Below are 20,981 nucleotides of genomic sequence, written 5' to 3' on the forward strand. Positions count from 1 at the left end.
CCCAGTCTCATAAAACTGTAATTATGCCTTTCCTCTTGCATTTATCAATTCTATTGAATATTACTGATTTCTGTGCATGTCCTGTCTTCCTTTTACAGTGTAAGTCTCAATTCAGATCCTAAAAGTGATTTGCATATAGTAGAAACCAAATAAATATTTGTCAAATGGAAATGGAATCCAACTCTTTTAAAATTAATCCCCCTTCAGCCTCCTTTCATATTTTCCTCTTTTTTTCACTCTTTTCCAAAAATTTTATTAAAAGGAATGTTATCAAGGGTAGAAACTGTGACTTTTTGTAGTATATCAAGCCCTATTTTCCCTTTGGCATGAATATGATAGACAGAATTTCCAAACAAGAAGAAATTTCAGATGTCTCTTTAGCCCAATCTAATTGAACAGGAATTCCTACTATATTATCTCTGATTATAGAATCATCCAGCTTCCAGTTGAAACAGTTAATCAGCAAGAGTTAATCAGCTAAGATTCGGGGATCCAGAGAAAAAGTGAAAAGAATTTGTCTTATAAAAACTTACATTCTATTGGAAAAGACAAAATGTACACATATAGGTATATACAAGACATATACATACCAAATTCAGTGTAATGTCCTGGGGGTGGTGTATGGGATTGGTAAGCTACTAGCAATTGGGAGAACAGAAAAAGCTTCATGTCAAAGGTGTTGCTTCAGCTGATTTTTAAGGAAACAAGGTATTTCAGCAGGCCAAACGTGTAACAAGGAAATATTACAGACATGGGGGACAGCCAGTACAAAGACATGGAGATTGGAAATGGAGGTTTGTGTGTGATGAACAGTAAGTAAGCTATTATGGCTAAACCAAAGAGCATGGAAGGAAGTATTATGTAAATATACAGGAAACAAAGATAAAGGCCAGCTTGTAAAGAGCTTTGATTGCCAAACAATTGAGTTTATATTATCCTAGAGGTAATGGGGAATTGCCACAATTTTATTGAGTAGTGGAGTGATGTTGTTAGACCCAAGCTTTAGGAAAATTTCTTTGGTAGCTTTGTGGAGGATGGGAATGAATGTGAAACGGGAAAATCAAACAGTAGGCTGTTATAATAGTTTAAATGAGAGTAATGAAGGCCTGAACTAGAGTGGGTTCTTCTGTGTGAATGGAGAGAAGGGGATGTATATAAGAGGAATTATGAATATTGAAAACAGTTCAGCCTTAACAACCAGACGGATAGTGGTACCTATCGTAGAAATGAGGATGTTCTGAAGAGTGCTTCTTCGATGAAAGATAATTAGTTATTTTGGATATATTGAGCCTGAGATGCCTACAGTTTGAAATATCCAATAGCAGTTCATGGTGTAGAAATGTAGCTCAAGAGAGAGATTGGGCTTTATACATAGACCTCAGAGACATCTGCATAGAATTGATAATTGAACCCATGAGATCACCTATTAAGAAAGTATAGAAATAAAAGGATCTAGGACACAGTCTTGGAAAATACCCACAGTTAAGGGACGTACTGTGGATAATGAGCCAGCAAAGAAGACTGAGGAGAAGCAGAAAGTGTGAGAAACAAGATAGAATGGTGTCAGGAACACTCAGAGAAAGGTATATTGTGTGGGAAGGTAGTCAGCAGTTATCATATGCTTCAAAGAAGTAAAGAAGAATCAGAATTGAGAAAAATCCATTAAAAATGGCAGTTGAGATTATTGTTAAATTTGGAGAGACCAGTTTCAGTTGAATGATGATGTCTGCATCCAGATTTCAGAGTGAAAGAAGAGGTGAGTGCAAGAGTGAGAGGAGAGGAAATAGAGAAACTGAATATAGATGACTTTTTTCAAGGAGTTTAAATAAGAAGGGAAGATATGAAATAGCAGCTATCAGATGAGGTAGGATCTAGTGAGGTGTTTTTAAGGATGGCAGAGAATTGCTTGTGTTTGAAGACCTCGAGTGATGGAAAACCTACTACTTCCTGAGCTAATATTTTCTATTTCTGAACAATTTTGATTGTCAATAAGTTTTTTTCCCCTCATGTTGAACTTATATATGCCTCTCTATAACTTATAGCTACTTTCTCCTGTTTATAGCCTTTGGATCCAAATAGTACAAATCTCTTCTATATGAAAGCCCTTCATACACTTGGAAATAATTAAGCTGTCCACCCCTTGAGTCCCTTATGTCTCTGTAGAGATATTATTCTCTATGAAGTCATTATGTATTGTACTTTATAAAGAAAATGTTATGTTTTGATAGTTTTGCTTTAACATTTAATATCTCACTTTTGAAATAGTTTAGTTATTGGTGATGAGTAGTTTTCATGAATGAGAATTATTGAGAGACTGTACCTGCAGCAATTTCACCTCCAGCATTTATAAATGTATTGAGCACAAAAAGTTGTCAGTCATTATTTTTAACTTTTTATATATTGCCCCTGGTCCTTCTAAACTTCATTTTAATTTGATCAAACTATTTTCTATCCATTTCCTTTCTGAGTCTCATGTTTATATTCTTGTTTCTGCCACGCTTGAAGTCATTATCTCACTCTACCTCGCTCCAGATACATTGATCATCATCACAGAGATGTCAGGTATATAATATCTATGTTTGAGTCTATGTGTAGAGTTGAATGTACCTGTGTTTGTATATGAAATAATAAACTTGCAAGTCTTTTTACAACTATAGAAATATAGAAGTACCATTTTTCTTTTTTAAAATAGCAAGTCTAAAGAATATATGTGTACAAATATATGTACATATATACATATATAATCTTAAATGAAATTGATAGAACTTAAGTGCAGAATTATGAAGAAGCAGAAATTTCCTCCAAAACATTCATTAGTAATTACTTATAACAAAAAAAAAGACCAGTAACAAAATTCCTAAATATCATATTGAAGTAAATCAACATAAAAAAAAATACATGGTCATTGACAGTTGTTGGTGGCTTTGACAGTGAATGATAATGTTTTAAGTGTTCTGGTCTTTTTCAGTGAAAATAATAGAAAAATAATGTATTTTAATATTTATTTGATGTTTGTTACTGCTATATTTCTGATCTGAATTTTAAAATTATTATACTTCTGTTCCTTGGTTCCAGTTCTGAACTGTTTCTTGTGGTGGCAGTTCTTGTTGCTTTACTCTTTAACTTCAGTATTGGTTTGCACTATTAACCCTGTCTGGATTTGTTGTGAGAGAACTAATTTTACTTTATTGTTTGTTAAGGTACTATATTATGCATATTATGGGCCATAGTTAGCTTTCATAAGATTGCTTGCTAAGCATTTATGACACGTAACTGATATATGTATTTTATATATTCTTGTGGGAGGTGGCTCTATTTCATTATAGGTTAAAGACTATATACCATAGAGCTACTTTCTAAATAAAGACTATCAAAGTATAGTCAATAGTTAGTTATAAGTAATTATGTTATTTACTTCACATCTATTGCTCTCATCTCAGTGTGAAGCATAGGAATGCCTCAGTCATCTATATTGACTACTAATTTTGTATATCCAGGAATATTTTTAAGCTTAGCCTTACTTTAGTGGTCAGCTAGGTGGTGCAGTGGATAAAGTGCCATACTTGGAGTCAGGAAGATTCATCTTCCTAAGTTCAAATCTGGCCTCAGATACTTATTAGCTGTGTGATCCTGGGCAAGTCTCTTAACCCTATTTGCCTCAGTTTCCTCATCTGTAAAGTGTGCTAGAGAAGGAAATAGTAAACCACTCCAATATCTTTGCCAAGAAAACTCCAAATGGGGTCATTAAGAGTCAGACACAATTGAAAAAATGAATGAGCAACAACTCACTTTAATCTTTCACTGAGCATACACCTGGGCTATCTTTCCATTGCCAGCAATTAGTATTTGCTCAGGAAATGCAAATTCCTATTAGCCTGAGCAAAACACAATTGTGTTTTACTTCTCTTTGTATCATACCTCATTGCTTTTCAACTTTAAGTCAAAAAATTACATTATACAGATTTATATCATCTAATCTTAACTGGGCCCTCACCAATGCACATCAATCCTTTTGTTCATTTCTAATTGATTGTCCATTATATTTCCAGTGGAGGTTGCTTCTAAATCTTCTTCTCCAGTTCCATCTACTCGTCTGGCTTTCTAATAGAAGAAGACCTCAGACCATGAGTCACTCTTATTTTCATCTAATGTCACCTCATCTTGATTCTATCTTATATACATTTGTAATCAAAGTTATTGGTGGGTTCTCTGTGTATCCATACCAGTTATTAGCAGCTGCTTTTGTCTAAGAGAAATCTAGCTGATGTCTCTATCGTCCTCATTACTACTATTCCATTCCTCTGTTCCAGGCTTTTGACGTGTTTCCAAAATTCCACATCTATTTTCTCTTTCTATCCGTGTAGTATGTAATATACTCTAATGACAAAATCACTTCTGTTTTTTCTCCTTTGATCTTCAGCCAAATACTCTCTAACATCCTCTCCTTGCAATCTAGGATTTTCCCATATGAGTATATGTTCTTAAAATATAATGCAACTTCACCCCAACCCATTTTTGCCTACCCTCTTTCATTTGAATAAGGTTTATTTTTCTAGAGCCATGGTCTAGTCATGTTTCATTCCATTAAGTGGACAATGAACTTTAATTCAACACAATGCTACAGTGAGATTTTCCTCTTTAGCTTCAGGCATTTGTACAGAGATCAAACACCATGGATTTTATTGTTAACTTCTTTTTTGCATTCTGTCTTTTAAATATTCTGAGTTTCTTAAGTGATAATCTTCTTTCTTTTTTTGACTACTCACAATAGTAGTTAACTTGGGGCATATGCACAGGCAGTCTTCTCTTCAAGTTTTTTAGTATAAAGGCTTTTTATTGATTGTTACATTCACAAATAGCTGCCTTAATACCTCACAACAAAGAATTCCTGACTGTTACTGCTATTTTCTTCTTCCTTTGACCCTTACTATATGATCTTTTACCTGATAGCTTCTGTGGCTCCCCTATGTTATTCTTGTGAAGACAAGCAGCTTTTTCTAAGAAACCAGCTCTCTCCTCTTCAGAATGTTTTACAGGTCTTAATTACATATTTTTTCTTCTGTTTCTCTTTTTCTTTTGTGTTAATCTCAACCATTTGACATCATTTGGATAAAAGTCAAGTTTCTCCTCCTCCTCATCCTGCCTCCCTTCTATTTCCTTTAAGGTCAGTTTACTTTCCTTTTATAATGCTGACAAGCATTCTTTGATTTCCTTTCCCATCTCTTTCCAGAGTGATACCACTCTGTGGTAAAAATATAAACATTGTGCATTATGATTCACTGAATAATTTGCCCTACTAATCATAATGGTTAAGATTTTTAGCTTTGTTTCTTTCAACTGCTTATGGGTATTTATACCTCAATCCTAATTACTTGATTAAAACTTTTACAGCCAATCATCACTTCTTAAACTTGACAACCTTACTCAAATTATTTTGCTTTGTCTCAGCAACTCCACAGCTACCCACCTCCTCTTCAACTTTGTACCAACCTCTTATCATTCAAAAATTTGTCCCACTCACCCCCCAATCTCCCTGTATCAATTTTCTTAACTCTCTAATTCAAAGGCAGCTAGGTGGCACAGTGGATGGAACACTTGACCTAGAATCAGGAATACCTAAGTGTAAATCTAGCCTCAGATGCTTATTAGCTGTGTGATTCTGGGCAAGTCATTTAACTTCTGTTTGCCTCTGTTTCCTCAACTATAAAATGGGGATAATAATGCACTCACCTTTCAGGGTTGTTACGAAAATATATTTGCAAAGCACTTAGCATAGTGCCAGAAACATAATAGGCACTATGCTTACTTATTCTCTTCCCTTCTTTTAACTTGGTGTCTGGAAAATGGTTCTCTTTTTGGGAAAAAAAAATGTTAACTATTTAAATGTAATTGGTTTCCTTTGTAATTCTATGTATTTTATGTTAGCATTTAATAACATTATTCTGAGTTACATAGTTACCTGATTGCCAAAGGGATTCCATGATGACAAGGGAAAAAAAAAGATTAAGAACCCCTCCTCTGTTCCATTTTTTTTCTTTTTTGGGAGGCTAGGCAGTGGGGTTAAGTGACTTGCCCAGGGTCACACAGCTAGTAAGTGTTATGTGTCTGAGGCTGGATTTGAACTCAGGTCCTCCTGACTCCAGGGCTGGTGCTCTATCCACTGCACCACCTAACTGCCCCTCTAATTGTTCCATTTACCCTTTCTTTTATACCTTGTCTTTTCTTGCCAGATACCTTCTCCTTATCCTTCTTGAGTTTTCCTCTTCAGTTTCTATTTCCTAATCCTTTTTTGTCCTTTTTTGGCTTCCTTATCATCCATTCTAATAATGATGATGATGATGATGATGATGATAGGGAACATTTTTATAGTATCTACTATGTGCCAAGCACTGTGCTAAGCACTTTTAAAATATTATTTTGTATGATCTTCACAACAACCATGGGAAGAAAGTGTATTATTATCCCTATTTTACATATGAAGAAACTGAAGTAAATAGAGGTTAAGTGATTTGTCCAAGGTCACATGGCTAGAAAATGTCTGCTGCTGGTCTTGAATTTAAGTCTTCCTGACTCTAGGCCCAGTGCTGTCTCTACCCACTGTGCCACCTAGCTGCCTGCATTCATTCTACTTCTCCTTTAACTGGAAAGTAGATGACTAATTAATGGGGCAAAAGATAGTTTTCCTTTAAAATTTCCTCAATTTCTCTTGTTTCTTACCAAAGTTCTCTCTCAGAAAACTAATTTCTGACCTACTTCATTAGTTCAAATACCCCTCTCAGCTTCTGGAGTCTTCTCATACTGGAACAACCATCAGCCCTACAACCTCCTCACCTTGAAACATCCTTTTGCCATGCCATTCCTGCCCTACTGGCTCCTTTTTCACTTTGTTGCATTTGTCCTAGTACTGCTTCCATTCTGGGGAGGGACCTAAGCCACTCCCTACCAGCTCTTTTTCTGACTTCCTGGACTTTACTACCATACCTCTTTAGGGGTACCTCATCAAATCACATCTCTACTTTATTTCCTCTCACTCCTCAATCTTTTGTAATCTGACTTCCAGCATCAACACTCAATGAAAACTACACTCTTCAGAGTTATCAATGATCTTTTTTGTTTTGTTTTTCAATTGAATTTTTCTCACCCTCTCAACTACCTATCCCCCAACAGAATAGAAAAAAGGCAAAGAAAAATCATGTAATAGATATTTAAAGTGGATCAAAGGAAATTCCTACATTGTGCATGAGCAAAAATGTGTCTTGTTCTGCCTTTTTAGTCCATCACCTTTCTGTCAGAAGATGATAATCAAATCTCATGTTTTTGCTCATTCTTAATCCATCTTGACCTAATACTACATTTTATTCTGTTGACCATCTGCTCTGCTTCATTACTCCCTAATTTCTGGAGTTTTGTGACATTACTCTCTCCTGATTCATCTTCTACCTACCTAGCCATTCCTCAGTCTCCTTTACTGGTTATCACCTTCCTAACTTTAGGTGTTTCCCAAGGTTCTGTGCTGGGCCCTCTTGTCTTTTTCCTCTATATGCTCTCTCTCCATCTTTCCCTCCCTTTCTCCTATCTGTCATCTCTCTCTGTAATCCCCAAAACTCAAGATTAGAAAACATTGCCTTAGGGAAGAGATTATTTGGATTCTGAAACAATTTTTAGAAATTTTTTTTAAAAAGCATTAGTTTTTTTAAAAAATAAATACCTACATAGGTATTTGTTTATAGATCGTTATCATTGTTATTTGACAGTAACAGTTTCAGGCAGAAAAAATGAAAGTTTAAAAAAAATGTGATATAGCTAATTAAAAAATCAGTCCATAATGAAGAAAAAATGTCTCTGATCTGTCAGTAAATGGAAGGTAAGATTTTATTTACAAAGTGACTTCATATACAACTTTTTTTTTAAGAATTTTTATTAAGTGACTCACACCAAAAAGGTAATAGTATATGTTCTATTTCTCCAATAAAATTTGACCTTGGTGTCTCATTGTGGTGTGAAAGTGACTCTGAATTATCAAATTCCAATGAATTTGAGATGCAAGAAATGCAAGTTCTAACAAGTTTTACCAGCTTGGAAATGTTTTAAATATGGACTGTCTGAAGATTAGACTCGTAATGTTCAAAAAGGATCAACAACAGAATTTTGTCCTCTTCGTGATGATTTTTTTCAAAAATAATTCATCAACTCTTCTTCCAATATAGGGGTTCTTAATCTTTTTTTTTAATCATGGATCTCTTTGGAAGTGTAGAACTTCTATACTAACGTACAAGGAGGTTGTAGGCTTTGTCAGTGAAGAGACTGCCCTTACCAATGAAATTATAACTATTCCAAATCTTTTGTATAATTTGGAATATATTTGGCAGTATATTTTGGAAGCAAAAATTATAACTAAAAGATAGGTTTCACATAAATGTGTACAACATTATGCTATCTTCTGATAGGATCACATCTTGAGCACTGTTTTCAGTCTCTGCCATATTTTAAGAAGAATATTAAAAATCTAAAGAATGCCCAGATGGTGATAACCAGAAAGATGAAGAGTGTTGAATTAGTGCCATTGGGTTGAAGCAAGTCTGAGGGCATTTAGCTTGGAGAAGACTTAGAGGGAAAAGTCAACTAAAAGAAGGAAAAACAATGAATTATTTGTGAACATTCTAAGGAGATTCTATTTGTCAAATGAAAGAAGATAAATTTCAAAAACAACTCTACTATCTTTTACTCAACTTAATATTTCTTTTGGTATTTCTTCCATCCCATATGTTGTTCTTTAACTTCAACCTGGATTCCTTGTAGGAATTTTATCCTGTATGGCCTTCTATTTTTTTTTTTTTGTTTAAGTAGATCAGGTTTAAGTTGCTTTAATTGTATCTTTTATCTCTTTGCTCATCATTATATTTTCTTTGTTTCCTTTTTTAAAATTAAAACTGTTCTGATATTAGCTTTCATGTCTCCTCAAACCTTCCCTGGATCCCACATCTACACTCCCATTTGCAAACTTTGCCTCATATTTCATTGAAAAAAAATGAGGTCATTTGCCAGAAGTTCCCTCATCTCCTCTTTCTCATCTACCATGCTTCAGATACCTTCCCCAACTATTTCTTCCTTTGACCCTGACTCACATAAAGAAGTGATCCTTCTCCTTATCAAAGCAAATTCCTTTACATGCAAAAGTGATCTTATTCCATCTTGTCTTGTCTAGTAGATTGCCCCCTTTATTATCTCCATTCTGTAACTACTCTTCAATCTTTTCCCTACCTATTGGTTGCTTCCCTATTGCCTATACCAGCCTGTCTTCTCTATCCACAAAAAAACCCTCACTTGAACCATTCTTTCCTCCTATCTGTCCTAGCTTTCTTCTTCCTTTTGTGGCTAAACTCCTTGAGAAGGCCAAATACAATCAGTGCCTCCACTTGCTTTCCTCTTATTCTCTACTTTCATCAGTTCTGGCTTCTGACTTCATTATTTTGTAATTAAAAAGAAACAGCACACTCCGAAGTTACCAGTGATTTCTTAATTGCCTAATCTAAGGTCTAGTTTTGAATGAAATTTAAATAGGGGTTTTAATATATATGTAAATGCAATATATATACATCCATATATAAATATATACATATATTATGTGTAGCTACACAAATATATATAAACATACATACACCTATGAGGGAAATCCCTCTACCAAACCAGACTGATGTACCTGATTGTCAAATTACAGTCTTAGTGATTTTCCTGGGGGAACTGAAGGGTTAAGTGACTTGAACCCATGTCTTTCTGACCTTAAGATCAGCAGTCTAACCAAGATGCTGTACTGTCTGTCTTAGCAATATTGTTCCATGTAAATATTAACTATTAGGCTTCTGGTTAAGATGTCAATATGAAAGCACTTAGAGGAACCCAGCTCTCTCACAAACATTCCAGCAAAGTTCTATAAATGTACGAGAAGAAATAATTTTAAAGAAAACAAGAGAAAAATAGCAATAAGCTCCCCTTTGTCCAGGTCATCCCAAGAACACTGTCAGAAGAATGCTAATGTTCCAAGCAGAGAAGAGCCAGGAAAAGAGGAAGACAGCCCTATGACCCCGTCCCGAAGCCAGCAGGATTTCATCCCTGGCTTGTCAGAGCAAGTGGGGACAGAGTCAGCCCCTACTGGTCAGTGAACAAGAAGATAGAGCCAGACAATGCACCTGAGACTTTTGAAGAAGCTTGAAGCCATTGCCCAGGCAGCCCTTGATGCAGCCAGAATCAGTAGATAGGGCAAGCATAGTGCCTTGGAATCTAACACATTCACAATAACACGGACCAGCATAATTTACATCTGGCACCTTATTTATACCTACGAGAGACACAGAAGGGGATGGAGTCAGTTTTTTTATTTGGGGTTTGGGCAAGGAAAGAGTAACAGAGATGGACTAGTTCAAAACCTGTTTTGGCCCATTAGAAGCTGAAATTGGAGATTCAGTAGAGGGAAGTGCCTAGCCTTGGAAACCTACTCCAGAACCACAGTGGCAATAGTATCTGTAGCAGAAGGGCAAGTACCAAGCAGGGCCTGCCCACCTCATCTAAGATTTTTAATCCAGAAATGAATCCTGGACATATAAGTAAATAGAAATTTAATGAGGGACTGACCAAGGAGAGCCCATTTCTTAGGAGCACATTGATTTCAGAAGATGAACACATAGTCTATGATTATTTTTACTTCATCCTTTTTGGTTAGCTACTGAACCAGAAATGGATGTGCATTAAAAAAAAATCCTACTAGATGAAATCAATCTCTTTCTTCCCTGGCTCTTTCCAAAGAAGGTGGTAATAATTGTTATAAAATCTTTCCTGGGTGGAGAGAGTACCATCAATGTGCTATTCCCATTCAGGCCAACACGAACGCATATACATGGCCTTGCTCTTGCTTCCATCCTATTATGTCTACTTTTCCTGTCAGACTAGGCTGAAACTGATGAGTTTCAAAAAGTCCACAGAACACCAACAGTCCAGGAATTCCAGCACGTGTCAAAATTTGTAGATAATTGAGCCTGGTAAAGGGCAAAGTCTCCACACATTGGCTTTACCTAGTGTAGAAGCAAATTGACAGTGAGACCCTAATTTCTACAAGTGTCATTGGAGAAATTTACTTGATGGGGAGAATTTTTTGTATCAACCACTTAAAGTTTGAGTCATTCTCCCCAGAGACCAAAGTGGCGTAAGATAGAATGTGCCCTTTGTTTGGAGTGGGAGGAGGTTGTCTTTGTACTTCTGTTCTTGCCATACCTTTTTTAGTAAAATAACCCTTTTGTAAATGCTAATTGATTTTAGTTGCTTAAATGATACTGGAGTTCTAATAGTTTTAATTATGGCAAGGTTATATGAACTAAAACTATTAGCTCAGAGGGGTCAAACACTTGGACTATTACATAAGCCCTGAAACAGATTAAAATGTAATTGAGAAAGTTTAACAAAATAAATAAAAATACAGTAGAACACAGATAGTGTTAATTTATGGTTTTCTAAGTCAACATGCAGTCTTTCAGTGATCCCTATGTATGCCTTACTGCACCCCCCCCTTTCTATTTGAGTGTGACACCAATGGTGTGGATCAAGGTTTCTTAAACTTTTTTCTACTTGCAACCCCTTTTTGCTTTTCCTTTTTGTGTTTTGGCAATGTTCCTTGATGTTGCATGGTCTGAGGGCATGCAGTGCAAAGTGCACATACTGTGTATTCAGAACCAGCAAGCACTACCAGAAACACCTTGGATTCATTACATATTTGGTTTTTAGTTAATTTTTGGTCATTGTGCATTCAGAGACCTTTTACTGTTGCCAAACTACCCACAGTTTAAGAAGTGCTGGTTTAGATGATATTAATGATGTAACTGGTGGTTAATATTGGGTGAACAAATCAGAATGGGGATTTAGGCTGATTACATTGGAATGATACTCCAATTCCTCAGGATATCTCCTAGAACAGTGAAGGCAGATGAAGCAAACCCTATGCTGACCTTACTGGTCAATGTGAAATAAGAACTTCAGAGTTTATAATAGGATCCAAAAGAAAATACCAAAAACAATGAAGAAATCTTATGAATTAAGAGGAACCTAGGACATAAATTCAAAATGAGACTTAACTCTCCAAGTACAAGAAAAACCTCAGAGGAGGCTTACCTGCAAGGACTCTAAGAGTAGTTAGAAAAAAGTAAGCTATAGTTAAAAAAAATTAAATGAGTTCTAGCACAAAGAATTAGATGAAGAATAAATAGTTTAGGAGGTAGAAAACTTAACTCAAACAGTTCTTGAAAAATGGATGGAACAATCAGAACTCAATAACTCCATGAGATATCAAGAAATATTTAAAGTCAAAAGACTGAACAAATGGAAGAAAATTTAAAGTACCTATTATCAAAAACAACTGAAGTGGAAAAAAAGTCAAAAAGAGTTAAGTAATGTAAGACTCATTGTCCTTCCTGAAAAACTATTTCCAAATTAAAAAAAAAACATACATGCCATATTTCAAATGAACTGCTCAGATTTATTTGAACCAGAGGAAAAATGTGAAAATATAAAGAACCCATTAATTACCTCATCACAGAAACATCAGACTAAAAACACCCAGGAATATAACAGACAAAATTCAGAGCTTCAAGATAAAGAAAAAAATACTAGAAGTGGCCAGAAAGAATGAGTTCAAGTTCCAAGAAACCATTATCAGCATCAAATAAGACTATACTGCAACTCATCCAAAGGAGAACAAACAAACAAACAAACAAAAAATCCCTTGGTATATAATATTCCTAAAGTCAAAACTGAATATAATTCTACAGGGTAAATTATTTTTTATTGCAAGTCTCTTCCCTACAAGAAACAAAATGGACCTTGAATAGGACATCATAATCTCTCATGGTAAGACTAGAGCAGAGCAGAAACTTTGAAATGCAAATGTAGGAGTCAAGAAGAATATAAAAAGGTAAACCTATTTGAGCAATTAGAGCCTACAAAACAATGATGAGATGCTTACATTCTAACTGGATGAGAAGAAACAAATACTTCTTCAGAATATTACTGTCTTTGAGGGTCACAAAGAGAGTTCAGTAAGTTAACTACAGTGGTTATGTGTGATTTTGTCCAGTTTTGTTGGTCTTAAGATTGGAAAGAAAAGGGAGAAAAAATGGAATACACTAGGAGAAAAAATGAAGAAAAGGGGAAAAGAAATTATTATTTTGCATAATTATTTCAAGAAAAACATACAAAGAGAGGAAGGATAATGGAAAGGCATCTCATGCACTTTATTCTTAAATATACTGGAAAGGGAGGATTAAAAACAGAAACAAGGTAAATTGTTTAGTCTAAATATATTTAGTTCAAAAGGGAAACAGTTTGGGACAGAGAAAGGTGAGAGAAGGCCTGAGTTTCAGAGTGAGAGTAAACAAAACAAATATATTCAGAAAGAAGATAATAGGAGAATAAAAAGAGAGAAAGAAAATTGAATAGAGACCAAGATCAATCTGGTTTTGGGGTAGAGAGAAAGGAAAGAAGAGTAGGAATAGAACAATTATATAGAACATTCATGTTAATCACATGCCTTTTCTTTCTCTACCTTCTTATTTGTACAGAGGGGCAGAATGAAAGAAAATAAAAATTATAATATGATATGACAGAGAAAAATATAAAATTAAGAATCATAACTGTCAATGTGACTAGAATGAATTTACCCATTAGAAGAGCATAGCAGAATGGATTAGAAAGCAGAATTCAATAGTATGTAATTTTTCAAAAAATACACTTGAAACAAAGATCCATACATCATTAAAATGAGGAAATTGAGTAGATTTATAGAGTAGAAGCATATTTCAGATGAATTTTGAAAAACAGTGTTAGCAATCATGATCTTAGGCAAAACAACAGTAAAATTTGCATGGTTAAAAGTGATATACAGGGAAACTACATAAATTGTAAGGCATTATAAATAATGAAATAATATAACTATTTATTATATATGTGCTGAATGTTGTAGCTTCTATGCATTGAAAGAAAAGCTGATTGAATTATAGGGAGAAATAGATAGTAAAGATAGAATTGTTGGGCACTTCAACATATTCCTTTCAGACCTAAACAAATATAACAAAAAAAATAAGCAAGAAAGAAGTTAGAAATCTGGTATAATTTTTGTAAATTTATATATGATGGAACTTTGGTGATTACTAAAAAGGAATAAAAATATACATAATACATAAATGCATGTAAATATCCCCCAAGGATATATACATGCATAGTACATAGTGGATAGAGTTCTGAGCCTGGAGTCAGGAAGACTTATCTTCCTGAGTTCAAATCAAATCTGGCCTCAGACACTCACTAGATACATGACCATGGGCAAGTTACTTAATCCTGTTAGCCTCAGTTTTCTCATCCCTAAAGAGATCTGGAGATGGGAGTGGCAAACCACTCCAATATCTTTGACAAGAAAACCCCAAATGGGGTCACAAAGAGTCAGACACAATCAAAAATGACGGAACAACAAATATATCCCTCAGTAATGTAACAAAAACTGACCATGTTCTAGGGCATAAAATCCTCATAAACAAATGCATAAAAGTAGGAATATTAAATGGATCTTTTATTTGCCATAACAAAGTAAACATTATAATGATAAAGGGAATTTGAATAAAGGATTCTAACTTAAATAAAGACTAAATAGTTTAGTCCTAAAGATTTGGTGGATCAAAGCAGGCCTTAGAGGAAAATGTATATCTCTAAATCCACAAAAGAGACAGCATATTCATTGAATTGGGCATACTGCTAAAAGAATGAGAAATGCAACAAATAAAAAAAAATCAATTAATACAAAAAACAAAACTTCTGAAGAAAGTCTCTTAAGAGGAGGCAAATCTGAAAGCAGAAAAATGGAATTAAATTGAAAAATAATGCTTGAAACTTTTTTCAAAATAAAAAAATAAAAATGATAAACCTAATAAGAGGAAAACAAAATTGTCAGTATTAAAAAAAATTCTCAACAATTGATGTGTAAGTAAAGGAAATCAACAGAAATTATTTTTGCCCTTTAATATGTCAACAAACTGACAAATGAAATATTGAATATTTGCAAAATGGTAAAATACTTAAATAAACACAATAAGAAAGAGAAATTTTAAATAAACTCGTGACAGAAAAACAAAAAGCCATAAAGGAATTCCTAACAAGTGAATCCTATCAAGTATTCAAAGAGCAATTAATTCCCCTCCCTCTTTCCTGCCCCCCAATAAGAAAGGACCCAAACAAACTCCTTTTTAGGGAATAAATATGATGTTTTATCAAGTTCATCATAATGAATATAAAAAATTTTGAATACATACTAAATTGTGTATATATTTGAAATACTTATTATGAACAAATATTCTTTTTTGATATGCAAGTATACCAAAAGAGCCAGTGTGACATGGCCCTACAATATCTTTCATATCTATCCCTCTTTCTCTAATCATACATACTCTATCCTGGATTAGTCTGTTGTTGCCTCTTACCTGGCTTTTGCAATATCTTCCTGATTGTTCTCCCACCTTTCTGTTTTTGCCCAATTCCATGCTACATAATTTGTCCCAGATGTTCCTTCTTTTCCCAGAGTATTCATCATCATTTATATTGGGCAAGTCACTTAACCTCTGTTTGCCTCAGTTTCCTTATTTGTAAAATGGGATAATAAAAGCACCTACATCATAGGATTGTTGTGAGTATCAAATGTGATAATACTTAGCACAGGACTTGGCACATGATAGGCACTTAATAAATACTTGTTCCCTTCCCTTATACATTTCATCATATTCAAAGCTAGAAAATGTTCCTTGCCCAGATTAGTTTGGGAAAACTTGATGTAACCTATGACTTAATGAGAGCTCAATATGTACTTGATAATGATCTTTTGGAATGTTAAATATCCTAAATAATCCATTTGTTAAAAAAAATTACTTATCTCTTCATATATGCAAGGCAGTAGTATGTGTGGAGGAAAATATGGCGATAAAAGGCACATGGTTCTTTTTTTGTGTAGCTATAGTCAAATAGAAGTAAGATATGTATTCATATCAGTATAATATAATATTAATGGTAATAAGAGAGGTAATAATAATGATAGCTAACATTTATGTTGTACCTACTATGTGCCAGATACTGTGCTAAGAACTTTACAAATACTATTATATTTCATCCTCACAACAACCCTAGTGGTTAGGTGCTATTATCATCCCTATTTTACAATTGAAGAAACTGAGGCATATAAAGGTTAAATGACTTGTCTAAGATCACACAGCTAGTAAGCAACTGAGGTTGCATTTGAACTCAGCTATTCTTGGCCCCCAACCCTTACACTAATACAAAGTATTTTTAGCTCAGAAGAAGAAGGAGTTGTAACTGTTAATTGGAGACTCCAGGGAAAGAGACTATTTTTTGAGCTGTGTGGGCTTGAGAGATGCATAGGTATCTAAGAGGCAAAGTTATATTGTAATAGTATTATAGATGAAGGAAACAGTGTAAACAAAGGAGAGAAACCAACTGGAAGTATTTACTGTGTTTATTTGAATGCAGAACATGTTACAATAGGCTTTCCATTTTTCTTTTTGTATCTAAAGACTGTTGTAAGGAAAGAGTGCTAGAGTCAGGAGATCTGAGTCTATATACTAATTTTTGTGACTGCCCAAGTCTCTCAGTTTCTTTCAGCCTGTTTCCTCATTTCTGTAAGAGGTAGGAGGGAGGGATAATACTTGTACTGTCTAGCTCATAGGAATGTTGTAAGGAAAATTCTTAATACACTATAAAATGCTATGTAAATAACTTATGTCTTATGAGTTAGCTTATATTCACAAAATAGGTAAAATTATCATTAGAGTAAATTTCTTATCTTTCTAAGTTAACCATCCTCTTTTCTTTGCCCAGTCACAGGATTGCTATTGCCATGCTGGGTGTTTGTCTTCCATGGTAATGAACTGAGGGTTACTGTAGTTATGAGCAAAGTATGAAAATAATGTGATAGGGTTTTTGGTGGATGGTAGGAATGACAAGAGGGTAGAATTTTTCAGGTTGTGTTATCCATTTTTGTTGTAATTATGAGATTGCTCCCTTAATTTGGGAACCTTAAGTGCCAGCTCTGAAAAGTAGTACAGTATATATCAATGTGTGGTGATTGGGAGTTGGGGTGAGAAAAGATCAAATGATACATAGATATAGATAGATAGATTAATATATACATAACTAGACCATTTATTAAGCACTTATGTTCTGGGCACTATTCTAAGCCCTGGAGATATAAAGACAAGAAGACAAATGGTATCCATTCTCAAGGAGCTTACATTGCAATGGGGGAAAACAGCACATAAAGGGGAAGTGAAAAGTTGGGAGAGGGTGAAGCAGACCAGATATTGAGCCATTAAAGAAATGAACAGTGTGAATGAGAGTGGTGGTGATATGACAATTCAGGGAAAGGACTGTCCAGTAATTAATTATACCATCCTCAGGGTGAAGTTATCCTCAGGGGGATATAGATGGTATAAATATGGCAACGTCCAGATAATGATGCTAGGCCATTTTTCATTCCTCCTTTTTTCTTTTTTTTTAACCTCTTTACACCTTCTGATATTGCTTACTACCTATTCACAATTTTTCTTCCCTTGATATCAGAGACACCACATTTTACTGACATTCTTCCTATCTTTCTAATTACATCTTTTCTGTTTCCTTTACTTGCTCCTATTCTCTCCCTTTTCCTATCACAGGGGTTCTTAACTTTTTTGCGTGTCAAAGATGCATCTGGCAATCTGATAAAGCCTATGGATCCCTTCTCAGATAATTCATTTAAATGAATAGAATTAAGTGCATAAAAACAATTGTATTGAAATACAGTTATCAAAATATTTGTTTAAAAATTCACGGACCTCAGGTTAAGAATCTCTTCCTAAAATATAAGTGTACCCTCAGGATCTAGCCCTATTGTCTTCTCTCTCTATATACTCTCTTCTATGGTAATATTATTTACTCTCAAGACAACAAATATAACTTCTATGAATATGACTTCCAAATCTGTATTTCTAGTCGCAACATATATGAGCTCCAGTACTGCTTCTGAACATCACACTGGAATTTCAGACTCAATTTGTCCATTATCCCTCACTCCCTCCCCAAGTCTATTCCTTTTGATTTTACTCTTTCTACCTTCAGCACTAGAATTCCCATGGTATTCAAATGTTCATGACCTTAGGATTCTTTTATATTCTTCCTTCTCTTTTACCTCTGAGATTTAATTGGTAAAAATATACTTTTGACTTCATTTCTTGAATCCATCACCTTTTATCTAGTCTTCCTTCTACTACTTTAGTTCAGGCTCTCATTACTACCTACATAGACTATTGTAAGAGCCTTTTTAAATATCATCCAAACTTTACTTTCCCCCTTAAAATAACCTCTGATTACTGTAATAATAACTTCCATGATAATCTTTCTTATATAAAGACCTGATCATGCCATTTCTTTGCTCACACCTCTTCAGTGGCACCCTGTTGCCTTTTAAGTACAGTTCAAACTCTTTTGCCCTTATTTGAAGGCAACATAAACTGACACTTTCTTTTTAGCCTTATCTCATTATTGCTGTCCTCATCCTATATGATCCTAGCAGATTGGATAGCTCTTTCTCCTTATGCACCGTACTCTCTAGCCTCTGTGTCTTTGCTTGTATTATTCTTTATGTATGTGTGGATTGTCTTTCATCCTTATTTTATTTTGTTGAACTCCTAACCATTCTTTTAAACCCAACTCAGATGTTACCTCCACTTAGAATTCTTCTAAGATTACCACTTCTAATAATTATCTACCCCTTCAGACTTTATATAATATTTAGCTCCATAATTCCAGTATAATTATCGTGTTTTGTCATAGCTATCTATACTGATCTATAAGACTTTATATTAAACTTTATACTCTTTGAGGTTGTTGCATGACAATAATATTAGATTGTAAACTCTTTGAGATTAAGGAACTTGTCTTATTTTAACTTTGTAATTTCCCCAGTGCCTAATAAAGATGTTATAAACACAGTAGGTGCTTAATATATTTTTCTTAATTGACAAATCATTGATGCTGCCTTAACCAATATTTAAATAAACTATCACAGAAGTGATAGGTTATATAGAATCCCTCTGGGATTCATGTGATTGTTATATTGGGAGTATTAGAATATCTTACTACATTTTTTTTTTTTACTAATTTGTTTCATCACTTTTATTTGTATTTGGAACTATGTGTTACAGATGATAATCATAGAGACTAGGCCTACCACTTAATTGACATAGGAAATACCTGGAAGAGAATACTCCCTCTATACTTTCTCTGTAACATGGTCTTATAGAGTTTCTCAGAAAACTAAAAAGTAAAATGTCTTGCCCAGGGTTATACAGCAGTTCTTCCTGACTCTGAAGTAGAGGGCTATCAACCCATTATGATATACTGACTCTTCATATATCTGTGGCATATTAAAACAATAACTTTATAATAGAGAATTATGTATATATATGTATATATGTGTATATATATAAAGATAGTATTTAGTATATAATTTCGTATTATAAGCAAAGTTATGGTACTATAGGTATGTTAATAAGTTTATTGTTTAACCTAAGAAAAATATTTACTTTCATAAACTTTCAGACTGCAGTTGTTTAATCAAGTTATATTCAAGTAGCTTTGTTAGAATGACAAGAGGCTCTGTATATTATTGAATGATGAATGAATGAATTCTAGTTATAGGAAATGTTTATAAAGGATTTAAGCTCTGCCAAATCTTTATATTTGGGAAAATACTTTATATTTCATATGACTATACAAGAAATTATCCACCATAATTACTTTCTGGGATACTATGAAGTTATAGTATAATTAGAGTAGAATTCATGCCTTAAATTTATACTATTTATTTCATATTTAGGAGGAATAGGCAGGAGAGAAGAGAGACTAATACATATTTTGATGACACTCCTCACAGTCCTGAAAGGTATTTCATTTATATAGTAGAAATATATAAAACTAAATGGTAGCATTTTTAAAATGATATTTCGTGTAAATGAGGTTTCAAAATGTGTAGGCTTAAGATCTTTAATTGTTTGCTTTATTAGTGAATTATCATAATGAAAATAGCTAAATTATAACATTATAAAATATGCCAAAATAATATATTTCATAACTATAAATAGATTGAAATGACCATAACATTACATATGTATTGCAAAAATATTGCATCATACCCCAAGTAGTATACTTCTGTTAAGAGTTAAGTCAGTATTTTTCCTCTAAATTTTGAATTTTCTCTCCTAAATGTGGCCCAAGATGAATAGAAAAAAATAGTTCCTTTTTTTCCCCTTAAATTTATTTCATTGATGAAGGGAAATAAAAGTTGGCTTTGTGTGTGTAATAGAGGGGAAAATGAGATATTTTTCAAAAGGTAATTATATTAAATTTGGTACTAGATAGTTACTAATTATGTTAAAGTTGGTTAAAAAAAGTTAAACTTAAATTATAAGGCTACCTTAATATATTCATTTTAGTAACTTGTGCTATGTGACAGTACATGTCTTCATTTAAGGTAAGGTCATCTTAGAGTCTATGCAAGGGAATTTAATTAATGAAATATTGAAAGTAAATATGCTATTTGTAGAATTTGAAGCCACTGAATTAATACACAAATTTTCATTTCCTTTGAATAACTAGAAACTATTATTAAGATGAAGAATTGAATTAACTTTAAGTCTAAACCATGGAAAGAGTTATTTTATTTTGAATATCCAGTAAATGATTACTCTTTGTAATATTTATATTTCCATGAAAATTTTAGTTTGGGAGTCTTGGTATTAGTATTTGTTATGATGAGATTTAATCTAGAGAATCATTACTTGTTTCCCATGAAGTATGAAAAAAACACCCTGAAAATTGTAGGTTATGAACCTGAAAAGCCACCTAAA

At 33.8% G+C, this 20,981-nt stretch overlaps 1 protein-coding gene across 34 annotated transcripts in view; it reads left to right on the forward strand.

Annotated features, from left to right (window-relative positions):
- The window catches only part of RIMS2 (regulating synaptic membrane exocytosis 2), an 850,283-nt gene that overhangs the window by 533,386 nt on the left and 295,916 nt on the right, over positions 1-20,981 (forward strand). For 12 of the 34 annotated variants that reach the window (XM_027849903.1, XM_027849900.1, XM_027849894.1 and 9 more), the window contains one exon: positions 2,506-2,562. The exons of 20 other annotated variants lie outside the window; for them this stretch is intronic. In XM_027849903.1, the coding sequence (XP_027705704.1) occupies positions 2,506-2,562 (57 nt within the window). Of the gene's footprint in view, positions 1-2,505; positions 2,563-19,951; positions 20,018-20,981 lie in introns of all 34 variants that reach the window. 2 more of the 34 variants (XM_027849888.1, XM_027849889.1) reach the window with 1 other exon arrangement.

This window comes from Vombatus ursinus, unplaced genomic scaffold (genome assembly GCF_900497805.2).
Source record: "Vombatus ursinus unplaced genomic scaffold, bare-nosed wombat genome assembly UNPS02008961.1, whole genome shotgun sequence".
NCBI classification, from domain to species: domain Eukaryota; kingdom Metazoa; phylum Chordata; class Mammalia; order Diprotodontia; family Vombatidae; genus Vombatus; species Vombatus ursinus.